Source organism: Gastrolobium bilobum, unplaced genomic scaffold, assembly GCF_033153095.1.
Source record: "Gastrolobium bilobum isolate Gb01-03AN ecotype WA unplaced genomic scaffold, APGP_CSIRO_Gbil_v1 utg7803, whole genome shotgun sequence".
NCBI classification, from domain to species: domain Eukaryota; kingdom Viridiplantae; phylum Streptophyta; class Magnoliopsida; order Fabales; family Fabaceae; genus Gastrolobium; species Gastrolobium bilobum.
The window spans coordinates 28,440-42,014 of record NW_026898482.1 but is presented as its reverse complement, the minus strand read 5'-3'; the positions used below and the strand labels follow the sequence as shown (position 1 = coordinate 42,014).

Genomic DNA, 13,575 nt, shown 5'->3' with positions numbered 1-13,575 from the left:
GCCGTGGCGGTGGATTTTTGTCAGATACTTTGCAAGATGGCAAGTGCGACACACCAAAGACCAGATTCGAGCAACTGTTTATTAATTAAAATATTATTTAAATAGTACTATTGTTTATTTATCTAGCGCCAAAATAATTGACTATCATATTATACGTGCGGCTGTGCCAAGTTAAGATTAAATAATAAAATTAATTAATCTCATTCATTTATCTGTGTCAATTTTTTTTAATAAAATTATATAATTGTCAATTCATTGCCCTGCAAATACATTAAGAAACTTTGTTCAGATATTATTACATTGTCTGAATCACTGAATGCGCAGTTTTAAGTGAAGCGACATTTGCGGCTAAATAGACACCTAAAATTGGTTAAGGAGGAGCACAATAGGGTATGAAGGGAAATTTGAATAACATTTATAGATCAGGAAAGATTAAATAATGATTAAGAAAATAAAAACGCAGCTGAATAAAAGAAAAGACATTTTTTTTTTAATGAGGGAAAAGTAGAGGTGAAGATGGTGGCTATAGTCAGCCAATACATTGTAAAATGGCTTGACCAGAGTAACGGGAGGAAGTGGAATGTGCATAAACAAGCCACCTTTGACTATGCTTCACGTCTTCTAATTTGATTTAAAGATAATAATAAAAGACATTAATAATTATTAATTGAAATGATAAGAAAATTGTTTTTTAACAAGAAACTTCTTAATTTAAAAAATGGTTTCGGGAGAATCATTCCTATATTGGTCGGATCATACTTAAATTAAATTAAGTCAGATAATTGAAAAAAAAATGGATAAATGAAAAAAGTAGTAAGAGAAAAATCAATCCGTAGTCATTAAAACATAAACACTAGAAAAATGGAGAAAGACAAGTTTTCTGAGTTTTGATTGCTATTAATCTCCATTTTTCCTTATATGATCACATAAAGAAAAGTAAAATAGCGAAGTTTCAATTAATTAACTTTCAATATCATAGTGTTGCTTAGGCTAACAAGGGATGGATGAGATTGGGGTTGAGATTAAGGACAGTTATTGCAATTAGGGATAGAAACTTTAATTGATTAAAACGCACGCAGTATTATTTGACTGTCTTAACTCTTAATAAGTTAATAACGAAACTGGTGAAAAGACTACGTACGACTAGTGAGCACAGTTATAAACCCGATCATATGCTGTGGAAACATCCACTCTTAATACTAAATAATAAATTATGTTTGGTTAAATTTCATAAATCTTAATAGAAATTCAAAGCCTCGAGCCACCGAGTAAAAAACAGAAGCTTTTAATTTTTTTTATAAGAGAAGTAGTTTAAATAAAAAAGAGGTTAGCACAAAAAAGCTGTTTTTTAATACGTGTACAGATAAGAGGGTAGATAAAGCCATCAGCCAGATAATTCATAGCCATGTGCAGCTCTCGAGACTTGACTTGCATTCGCTTTGTTTGGCCTTCTTTTTCAATTTCTGTCACCGTGCTTTTGCTTTTTGGCATTGTTAGATTAGACAAGTGCGTGTCTTTCCATTATACAAAACGCTGCCTGTATTCCTAGCAACGCCAAGATTATTTATGATTGTTAGAGGATAAAAAAAAAATTATCCGAAAATCACAATTTTTGGAAATGTAACGAGAAAGTAAATTTTTCAGAAATATTATCAAAAAATTGTTCGATAGATTAAAATATTACTAGAAAGGTTGGATGAAGATTACTAATTCTATATTTGGTTGATTATGAAGAGTTATTTTACAAAAATAACTCCTCCATCCTCCTTCATTATTTTTCATTTTGCATTTTGACTTGGCGAGTTGAGGAAGGATTCTTATCTATCAATTGGTGAAGCCAACAACTTCTCACAAATGGATCCTTCTTTCCTACATTGTTTCTTCCCTTTCTTTCATCTTCAATATATTATGCATTTGGCAAACAATACATTTTCCAGGTTTGTAGTCTTTCCATTGAAGGCGATCCACAGTTTCATCCTTAGTTGGAGGTACTGTTGCTCTCAGGCTTCACAGTAAAACAAATGCCTTCTTGAGTCAATAATTAGTCTTGAGTCTTGACTGGGTTGAACTTGTAATGAACAGGAGACACGGGGCAAGCTAGATGGTAGATCTAATCCACCACCAGCAACAAAGGCTCAACGACGTCGTGTGAAAAAGGAGGAACAAGAAGGCACAAGTGTGAAGAAGAGGAACAAGTCGCTGCTAAAGCCTCAGGGCATTTTTGTCTGAATCAATTTCAATTATTTTCCCATAGAGTGGGATTTGTAGAATACCATGTGCGGGGTGGGATTATTCTTTGGAATTTTTAGTCATTTTTGTTCATGTTTCCAAAATCCAGGAAAGCAAGATTTTTGGGTAAATTTTTACTTTTCTTGTACCAAACGTGGGAAAGTAACATTCCCAATCCCACATTCCCAGTATTCTAAAATTTTTCTTCCTACCAAAGAACCCATAAGGAATAAGATATCAATTGTTAATGTGTTCGATACATAGGAATTGAGATGTCCGGTAAAAGATTATTGAATCTACGTAAGATTATTATGTTCTCGAATATCAATGAGGGAGATAACCTAGAAGGTTGCAAATCGTTGTGTAGTATGGTAAATAGTGTTGTCAGAAAGTGTGATGTATATATAGCGACAAATAAAAGAGAGTGTAAAAATGTGTATCTGGTTGGCTTAACATTTTATTTATAGATGGTTACCTGATATGAGTAGAATTCTGGATCTCTCAGGAATATTGATGGCCCAATACTTGATCCACTAGTGATATGGTAAGATTGATATCTTATTAGGCAAGATTATTTCATTATACCTCTCAGTTGTCGTCTGTCATGGGCTATCAAAAAATGTGGGGCCCATAACAGTTGCCCCATAGATTGACAGCCTGAGTATTTGGACTGTCGGGCTAAATATTTTTCTTGGATCTCGACCATGTCTGGGTGTATTCAGTTTGAGGATCTCGTTTAGTTGGCATCTGCTTGGTGTTCTTGGGTCGTCCTATCTGTCTTCCTTTGCAAGTTGTTCCTCATCAGCGTGACAAGGCCTAACTTTCGCATCAAGCCTTAGTCCTTTGTGCCGGGTTACTTTCAGCCTTATTGGCGCTTCTCTTGCTTCGACGCTCTTAGTCGAGGTCCTGTTCAAAGATCAGCCAGCATGCCTTAAACTGGAGTTCACACCACTTTCCAGGCTCTTGTGCCAACTTGTTTACACTGTTCAGGATGGTGGCCTTTTGGCCTTCCCACTCTCCTTATGTGTTCTTGTGTCGACCTATGGGGTTAGTCCAAAATGGTGACCTTTTGGCCTTCTCAAGTCCCTTTTTGGTGGTTGTGTGTTGGAGAACGTATGCCGCCCTTGCGCTTTGTTCTCAATGATGGTTTGTCGCAAACGTCTGTGTTAGGGTTGTTTGTCCCATGTGAAATGCCCACTTTTCCCTTGTCTCTTCAATTTCACGCCTAAAAGGTGACTTTTACATGCTACCCATTACCATTTTGTCTCACTTATATCATTTTGTCTTCGAGTTTCTTAAGCGTGTGTGTCATTTTCTCTTCAATGCTCAGGATTTCTTGGTTTGCATCCCCTTCTTTCTGGGTGTTCTTGTTGTTCCTTTGGGTTTGTCATTTCCACTAGGAGCGCTTTGGGTGTCTTTTCGTCAACGAAGTTTTCCACCTTCACTTCTTCTTAGATGAAATAGGTACTCTTAAACACATAACATCCCTTTCTTTGTTTTGCTTTTTTGTTATTTGCCTTTAATTTTCTGGGAAATCTGGGTAGCCTTAGGTATTTTTGGTATATGTTCGTAGTTTCTAGTAGTTTTTCTCTTTAAAGAATAATTTAGGTTCTATGCATTCTGATAAATGAGTAGGAGAGGCCTAAGTGAAGGAAGAGGTGCATCATCCATGCAAAGCAGCAGCAGTGGTAGAGACGACGTTGAGGAGGCTGCCCTCATATCCAATCTACCTTCCCGGGCCAAATATTTGATGGTTCTTTCCCTAAATTCTTCTAGGTTATGAATTGGGATCTTTGCCAAAGGGGAGTTCCCATTTAGGCCCGCAATGATCATGTACAAGTGCACGCTTTCGGGCATGCCTTGGACCCGGAGAGCGATCGATTTGAATTGATTGAGATATTTGCAAATGGGCTCGTCTTGTTCTTGCCGGATAGCCCCCAAGGTGAGCTCTGACATGGGATGTACCTTGCTAATTGCGAAGTTGGAGAGAAACTTGTCTGCAAACTCCTCGAATGAATCAATAAAGTTTCTTGGTAACCTGGAGAATCAGGTCATGATAGCCCTTGTCAAAGTAGACGTGAAAATCCTCGAGATGATGGCTCGTCTATCCCTTTCACACACATCTTTGTGTCAAAACCCTCCAAATGGATCTCGGGGTCTTGGCTTACATTATAATTTGGCACATTTGCCGATGTCCACCGTAGTTGGTAGGGCACATTGATAATCTTGTCCGTGAATGGACTATTGTTGTATATGCCTCGACAAAACTGTCGTTGGAAAGTGTCACCGTAAGTGTATCATTCAGTTCAGAGGTCATCAGTTCGGCCTCTATCTTTATATCGGCCTTTTTGCCTTAGTTGTGTATGTCCTTTAACTCGGCTCTGACCCGTTTCTCTATATCGCTCCTTCTCCTACTTTTTTCTTTGTTCACGATCTCTTTCGCCTTGAGGAGTTGGCTTTTTAGCTCATCTATCATTTGAGTGTCAACCCAGCTTTGTGTTAGGAATCTGTTCTACATTCGCCATGGAATTGTGTGGAGGGCAGTTTGCATTATACGGTTGTCCATGTCGGGCTATAAGCTTGGTTGGATGGGGTTGAGCTGCTGATCAAATGGACTCGGGTGGTTCGAAGGGAGGCTGAATCTAATAAGGTGTCGTTGATGTAGACATTGTTCATCTCGACCACGTGATCGGGCTCATATTCTGTGCTTGGGCTGTTATGCAGGTTCTCTGTGCAGCGGTTCTGGGGAGGCAGCTGGTGGCTATTTGCGGTGTTTCGCGTGTTCACCATCGAGAAGTAGGGATTGAAGTTTATCTTTTTCCCACACTTGGCAAGTTATACGAAACCCGACAAGTGTGCATATCTTTGTGCACTGTGATAAATAGCATGGTGAGAGAGTGGGGATGTGCACAATGACAGTTAGAGAAAGAGTATAAAAATGTGTATCTGACTAGTTTAACCTTTTATTTATAGATGATTACCTGGTAGAAGTGAAATTCTAGACTTTTTATAAATACTTGGGGCCCAATACTAGATATACTGGTGATATGGTAAGATTTATATCTTATTATGCAATATTCTTTAATTATATTTCTTCCCTATCATCTGTCATGGGCTATAAAGATTATGGGACTCACAAATTGGGCCATAACACAATGCATCAGGTCAATTACAAATTAGGCTCCTTTTCATATAATTTTTTTTATGACATTTGAATTGACTAATCCAATCTTCTTATATCATGTTGATCATATATTTATGTCATATTTTCATGTTATCATCATTCACTATTATTCAAAGGACTTTGGAGGAACTTTGTATAAATAACATCGTCATGTGAGCTAATCACCATTTAATGAGATGCAGAAAGTCAGGGGTAACTCGGAGAAAATTAATGCGAGGAGGTCTCTCATGAAATGTTACGTAAGCCTGAGAATTCTCCAACGCCATTTTTTCTTTTATTCACAACTAGTTAGTAGTTGTTGTCCAATCTTACACTAAAGATTGACATTTCTGTTATCAAAAAAAAAAAAAAGGTTGACATTTCATTTTCATACAATAAGAAAATGTAAGGAAAAATTACAATGATAACAAAGTAAAAAATAAAAAAATATTTTGTTTTCATGTTTCAGTTTGAATGAAGGAAAAAAAAAAGAATTTGGTAATGGGATATAAATATTTTTAGGCCCCCACTTTGAAATGTTGTTATATTTTAGGCTTAAAATGGCGGGTACTGATTCTACGGGAATGGAATATGAAGATTATTCTCCCACTCCATCATTGCGTTCCCATTAATTGGAAGATGACGACGAAGATGCTTGATCACATACGCGATCACATGGTGTGGCTAAAAATCTGCAAGTTCGAATTTATATGAATTTAATTCGAATTTTAAAAATGAAATGATTGAATATTAAATAAATTTCTTACAAATGAATATTAATATATATTTTTTAAAAACAATTTCAGTGGTTAATTTCTCATCTTGAAAAAAAAACACACTAAATTTACGGTTTCACTGAACATACCAACTTTTATTTACTATGACCGAAATGGAAAAATAAATCAAACAACCACTTCATTTATACACCGTCAAGATATAAATACACGTGCACTCTCCTTTCTCTTCGCCAAACGTTGAATAAGTGTCACATGATTATAGGATTAGTATCTCTTCTCTCTCCTCGATACGAATTTATAGTCTTGTCAAAACTTATAATACTATGCGTTACTCTTTGAACTCATTTTTTATAAGTATTTAATTTTAATTCTCAGAAAATATGAATTTGTATATAACTTAATAATGTGTTATTGCATAATTTTAAAAATAATTTGATGTTAATATAATGGGAAAGTTATAGTTACTACTTTTTTTCTTACTACTTGTTACTACCAAACATTAACAGTTGATTTCTGTCAATCTAACGGTTATAATTTATTGGGTCACATTTATTAATTAATTATTAATTCTAATAAATTGTAACCGTTAGATTGACGGAAATCAACGGTTAAAATTTGGTAATAACAAGTAGTAAGAAAAAAAGATAGTAACTATAACATCTTCCTAATATAATTATTATCATAATCAAAATTTATAGGTAGGCAATAAAATTTCATGTTCAAAAGGAATCAAAATTAGATCATCTGCAAAATTCCTAAAGTTTAAGAAATAGTTATAGAGTAAGGTTATACTTACAATCTATTTTCGTTTACAATCTCTTACAATCATATCTTAACAGTTAACTTCCATCAATCAACAATTATTATTTTCGCAAATAAAACTCATTAATTAATTATTAATTAGCTATAAATGATAATTGTTAATTGACGAAAATCAACGATTAAGATATGATTGTAAAAAAAAAAAATGGGTTCTAAGTATAATATATGTACTTATTAAAAAGTCAATAAAATAAATATTAACTTTTTTCCTCCCGTGATCTTGGAATCATTTTTTTGGTGAAAATCTGAAATCACTTTTACGATCACCAAAGGCGCGGGCCAATAGGCCTTTTTTTTTTTTTGAGTACACTAACCCCAATACGCTTTTTTCAGTAAAGAAAAGACTTAGACTTGTTAGATCAATCTTAAAAGCCCAATGGGCTTTTTCAGTAATGTGCACGAGCCCAACGGCCCAAAGACAGTGTTCCATTCCCAGTTTCACATGGGTGGTTATGGCAAAAGAGATAAAAACTGTGGCATGGTGCTTAAACCCTAAAGTTTGTCGCGCTCAACTGATTGGATTTCAAAGAGACTGAGGGAAACTCGAAATCGCAACAATGTCAGATAGAGAAGACAACGATTCCGACGCCCCTGAGGAATTCACAGCTGAGCAGGTCTCGTTCTATTTTCTTATTTTTGATTCAATGAATCAAATCAAAATCAATTTTTTTTTTTTTTGTTTGGAAGAAAATCGATACTTAATACCAGCGTGAACTTCGCAGGGTATTCAACAAGACGAAGAGATTCGAAAGATTCAAAGAGAAAATAAGGCCAGGTATTGCTTTAACCTGTGTTTAATTAGGTATTGCTTTAATCTCTGCAATAGGATTCACCAGAATTGTAATATGGATTCTGTTGGTCTAAGTTCTACTGAGGGGATGGGTGGGGTGGGGGGATAGGGACAGAAAAATTTACCGAGTAGAATTACACACACTATTTTGTTGAAAGATGCGACAATGCGAGCTTCTCATTGTGCTTTATATTAATTAATTAGGATTAAGGGGCTTAATGGTTTCGAAGAATGTGTTTGAAAAGAGTTTCATTAAATTTGAACAAACTTAGGTCACCTCAATGTATATAAAAAAGGGCTTTTTAGCTCAACATCATTTGTGTTTGTAAGATGAGAGTTTGCATATTTATGTAAGGATGTCATCAGTTTCTTAATTTATAGACCAACTGCTTCATCGCATTGATCGCTATGTGCTAACATTTGACATCTGTTCAATTGTTCTTGCAAATATCAACCTACATGTCACTCTTTTTTTCTGTGCTTTAATCATAGGTTAAGATGTGATTGCATGCTCTTCAGCTTTGCTGAAATCACCAGTAGGATTTATTTTTGTACTCATGCAAACCAATCAAAGTCAGTGGTGCCTAATGTGACTTTTCCTGGCAGGGTTGTTCGTGAAAGAAAAGAACGTCGGAGGAAATTGGCCCAATCTCGACCATCCAAAGCTGATGAAAACTCTCAAGATGTTTCAGGCACTGAACCTCAGCAAGAATCAAATACAGCTGCGGGGTTTCTTCCCGACAACATTGTCCAAATGCTTGCAGCTCGCGAGAAGTATGTATGACCTCTATCTCGTCCTAATATGCATGAGTTTTTCCGCACATATTTAAGAGGCTATAATTCATTTGCAGACAAGTGTTCTTATCTGACAGTGACGAGGAGAAAGATGAAATGAAGCCTACCGCTTCAAGGAAGAAAAAATCAAAGAAGTCAGGGTTAGGGATTTCAGCCTTTCTAATTCTATAATGATCCATTCGTGTTGCTTTTAGTCCTGTAATTAACTATACTCCTATTGTGATTTGCAGTTTTGAACCTCTTATTTTGAGCGAAGTAGGTCCTCCTCAATGCTTACAGAGCGCGTTAGAGTTCTTAAAAAAAAGGAAACTGTCAGTTCAAAGATCGTCTTCAGTTTTGAACAATTCCAACCAAGCATTGCGTCTCCTCTCTAGGTCAGGGGTGCTACGCCGGAAATGAGGATTTTTATATATTTACCAAAAAGAATGAGGTGTTAGTGTTGCAATACTTATTTTTAACTTGTTATCTTTGGTGCTTCTGTTGGTCTTGTGAACTGAATTGTAACATAAAGATATCCTAAATGTTAGTTACAGTTAATTATCCACTCGTGCTCTTTGCCGCATAGAACACGCTCCTCAAACCTTGAATTACTTTTAGATGAGGGAATAACACTGAAATTTCTCTTCCTAGAAGTATCTTTTTAATAACATCCGAAACTCAAATTTGATTACAAACATGTATTTAACGTTTAAGGATGGGTCAACCTGATGAATGATGATGCAGTTTCTAAGTTTAGTATTAAAATGTTTAATATGCAAATGGTAAATTACATTAGAAGCAATTTAGCATTAAGGCAATAGTCATATGGGTACATGGATCATATCGGAATATACTAGTCAGTGAGTTGCTTCTACTTAAGGTGCAGAGAAAGCGTCATCTTGTTGGAGCCACTTCTGCTCTTGGGTTGAGACTGTATTGCCTTCTGAGCTGCCCAAAAGAACTTCAAGAGCGCTTTTGATTTTGTTTAGGGACTTACGGTGGCGAATGCGTTGGAGGACAACCTGTTTGTTCAAGGTTTGAGATGAGTCTTTGGATGACAACGAAGACTTCAAGTGGAGCTGGCTTGAGATGGCACCAACTGTTGCAGAGTCCTTGTCCTCGAGGTGATCAAGGCTACCCATCTCTGTCTCTGATTCAGCTCTGGAAATCATGAAAGCCATTTTTCTCTGTTTTTGGTTGAGTCAGAATGTTGCTAAACCCAATAGTGTCAAAATGATAGAGGAATATAGATAAATCACCAAACACTCTCGTTTTAACAATATTTTGTTAAAAAATATGTTTTGAGCTCCGCTGTTTTTTCTTTTATAGGATATAGGAAGTGGTTTCATACATACTTTTTTTTCTCAAAGCCTGTTGTTTTTCTCAAACAAAGGGCAACAAGCATAAGTACAGTTGAAGGGACAAAAAGTGTGTGGCAAGTGGCAACTGACAAAAAGTATTGGGATTCAGCCGGGACGGATTTAGAAAATATAAAACGAGAGAAAGTATATAAACTTAAATAATAGATTTAGAAATGTAGAATTACGTTGAAATATAAGACTTCTTATATGAGAAGAATATGGGACCCATATCATTATTGTGTGTGTTTTCTCATCTTAACCCGAAATATAAATACTAAAATATATGGGCTTTACAATTGGAAGTTAAATTCATGTGATAAGTATTAGTGATAAGAATTAAATAAATATTACTTTTTTGTACATAAAAAAATTGAGGGGAGGCGTGGGCCACGCTACGTTGCTACTCCCTGAATCCATCCATCCAGGATTCAGATTTCAGCGCATTAGCTTACCATGAAACCACTACAGAGATTCAGCTGGCTGTCTATTGGGATGTCAGGCGATACATGCTGCCACTTTTTATTATTCCTAGCTAGCTAGGTATAATAAATTACTGTGTTATTTTTTTAATGTATACAAAAATTACGATCAAAATTCTTTATCAAGTGATTCAAAGCCAAAGGTTTAATAATATTTTCACTTATTAATGTTTAAAAATCCTTATATAAATAGATAAATAATATGTTGATAAGACCAACATCCTTGTCTTAGGAAGTTATGCTATGAGTTGGAGTAAAATTAAATTATGACGATTCGGCTAATAAGGATAAGTAAAAAAAAAATTGGATTTAGTGGTAAGTGTTTTATTCAACACTTGGTATCAGAATCGAGATCATTAATTCATTTCCCTAATATGACGCTTTGCGAAAGATAGATATTGAGATAATCATTGCTGAAGTCAATATCCTGCCTCAGTATGAATTAAAATCAAATTAAATCATGATGCTTAAGCATTGCACCCTGACTAACATGCTAACAGCTATTGCTTTCGGCCTAGTGATAACTGTTAGATCCAACAACATATATAAAGAGAAGAGAATAAAATATTTGTGTTCTAACGGTAATGGATTTTATACTTGTTACACGTGGTAAACTAAAGACATGAGGAAATCAGTGAAAAGGAGAAGTGCAAAGTATAGCTCTTCGATGGAGACAGCTTAGCAGAAAAACAATAGGCTACGCAAGTTGTTTTCGAATTTGGATCCCTGCAGTTCTAAAAGAAAATACAAGACTGCTGGGCACAAGTTGAAATCATGTATCTAAAAGCTATGGGATCGGATGGGAAAATTTTTCTTGTAATACCACGTTAGGGGCGTTTGGTAAATTGCATCTTGTTGAAACTACCAACGAGATTACTTCTTTATCATGTGGCCCAATAAAAGTTGCAGTGTTGTGTTGATAGAATGAAAAATGAAAAATTTAAAACTAATATATACAACAACATGAAAGTAAGGTAAGAGCGGAGATTATATTGGAAAATATTGGATTATATTTTTATTATGTACTCTTAATTAAAGAGAAAAGTGGATAACAAAATTAACTCACTTTTATAATATTGGAAAATAATTTTAAAATTACAAGTGCGGAGTGAAAATGGATTATATATATATATATATTTTTATTGTGCTTCTTGTTCTACCTCTTCGTCTTCACGCACCATTTATAGAAGACTAAGACAGTTATCTCAACTGTTAAGAGATAAGAAGAGTAGTTGTGGGACACTCATATCTAGCACGTAGTAAGACTATTCCCACACTTGTCAAGTAGCAATTTTTTTATGCGTCATTCTCCTCTGTTGAAGATTCAATTGCTAACAAAAGCAACTTTTTTATGGAACTCGTAAGGGATTCATTATATATTATAATGTACGGGGAAAAATGTGTGTCATTTTAAAGGATATAAAGTTGTGTCATTTTAAGAGAGAGAAAGAAATAGATAAAGAAGGAAAGAGAGTTGACAAAAAAATAAAGGAGTAGATCACACGTCCTTGTGAGAATGAAAGAATATAAGTTGTGTCATTTAAAAGGATAAACACTTTTCTCATAATGTATTTGGTAAAGTTTATACTTGATTCCATGGAGATGTAAGAAAGAAACACCAAAGTTAATTTTCAATATGTATTTTAATGCGTTGTGAGAGATTACTGATGATGTCTTCGCACAAGAAAAATCTCTTCAAAATAATTCTAAAAGTAAAAAGTTCAATAAATATATATATATATATATTTTTTGAGTAAACTCATATATCCCTGTCTCACCTCCATGGAAAAATTTAATGTGGTCGTGACCTACGATGGTTTTTTACTAAAAATGTGACATTTCGTGAAAAAAAATATTTTTCTTTTTTCACTTTTCTCTCTCCTCCTCTCTATTCGGGCCCACTCATTGAAATGTGCACCGATAGCACAAATTTAAAACTCCATAGGAAGAAACTAATTCCTTCATAGTTTGCAGAGTAACAATTTTCACCACTAATCTTAAAATGTTTCTTGTAAAAATCGAACTCATGAATTCATCAATCACAAATCACAAATCTTAAGTTACAGTATGCTTGAACTACACCTGGGGTTAGTTCCATACATATATTGACAATGGTTTATATAGGAATGAAGATGGAACAATGAGAATTTGTGATGTGACTTAATAGAAAGCAATTTCATTGCATTTCAGTACATAATTTCAAAAAAGGGAACATTAGGCAATGTGACATTTTTATGAAAAAAAAAATTATTGAAATGTCATGAGTTCAAAAATTTTACTAAAATGCCATGGTTTCAAACTCACTGGTAGTTGTAGCGAGTATGGTTTGCCATGTGGCACATTTTCTAAGGTCATCAAACTCATGGCCACTGACAGTGACTTTGATAACTCGTTATTTTGTGACATGTGTCACAAAATTTTAGCGTAAAATTTTCGAAAGTCATAACATTTTGTTCGGATGTTTGAATTAGGTAATTTTTTTATTTCACATAACTTTTCAAGATCTATACGCTAGTCAAATTTCCCCCCCGAAAAAGTACTTCCTTGTGTCTTGTTTGTTATATTTTATCTTTGTTAATGACGTTATTTGATTCATATTCTTATTTTTATTTTCCAACACTAAAAAACAATCCTCCCAGTACTCGAAAAGCTACGTGGAATTAAAAAAAAATACTCGATTTGAACATCCGAGGCTGAAGTCAGAGGCGAATTTAGGGGGGCTGGGGGTGCCCCCCAAACCAAATTTGAAGGAAAATTTTTTTATATATAAAATGACATTTTGATAAATATTATAAACTCCATGGGTAATAATATATGTGAGAATGTCCCAACAAATGAACCTAAGTCTGGGTAAAAGTTATATTTTTTGCATATTAAGATGATCTGATTTGTCTTCTCATCTTGTAGTCAGAAAATGAAAAATATTTAGGACTTGTGGTAAAGCAGGATTCCCAAAATTTCTTCTATGATTATATTAAATATCCGGTGCCCATATTGTTTCTTCTGTCTCTATTAGTTGCAGATGCTGACTCTTGCTTCCTATTTTGAGTTAACTTTCATTTATATGGATTGTTATTTGTTAACCATTTAAGATGCGACAATTTCATAAAAATTTGCTCTTTCTAACTTATATCAGTATGAAAATATTTATTCAGTTGATCTGTACAACAAAGTTTTCATAGATAATGATGACTACTTTGTTTGGGGGATCATTTTGAAT

At 34.7% G+C, this 13,575-nt stretch overlaps 2 protein-coding genes across 2 annotated transcripts; one reads left to right on the top strand and one right to left on the bottom strand.

Annotated features, from left to right (window-relative positions):
* The first annotated feature begins 7,425 nt into the window (after positions 1-7,425).
* LOC133316723 (uncharacterized) lies at positions 7,426-9,121 on the top strand. Its single transcript, XM_061518505.1, has 5 exons — positions 7,426-7,565; positions 7,674-7,726; positions 8,348-8,515; positions 8,593-8,676; positions 8,767-9,121. The coding sequence occupies exons 1-5, from the start codon at positions 7,509-7,511 to the stop codon at positions 8,933-8,935; spliced, it is 531 nt and encodes a 176-aa protein (XP_061374489.1). The 5' UTR covers positions 7,426-7,508; the 3' UTR covers positions 8,936-9,121.
* A 269-nt stretch (positions 9,122-9,390) lies between these two features.
* Positions 9,391-9,696, bottom strand: LOC133316681 (uncharacterized). The gene has a single exon (XM_061518458.1). The coding sequence runs from the start codon at positions 9,694-9,696 to the stop codon at positions 9,391-9,393; it is 306 nt and encodes a 101-aa protein (XP_061374442.1).
* Between the last annotated feature and the right edge of the window lie 3,879 nt (positions 9,697-13,575).

Coding starts and splice junctions, on each gene's coding strand:
- LOC133316681 (XM_061518458.1), bottom strand. CDS start 9,696: ATGGCTTTCATGATTTCCAGAGCTGAATCAGAGACAGAGATGGGTAGC.
- LOC133316723 (XM_061518505.1), top strand. CDS start 7,509: ATGTCAGATAGAGAAGACAACGATTCCGACGCCCCTGAGGAATTCACA. Junction 7,566..7,673: donor AGGAATTCACAGCTGAGCAG/GTCTCGTTCTAT, acceptor TGAACTTCGCAG/GGTATTCAACAAGACGAAGA. Junction 8,516..8,592: donor ATGCTTGCAGCTCGCGAGAA/GTATGTATGACC, acceptor ATTCATTTGCAG/ACAAGTGTTCTTATCTGACA.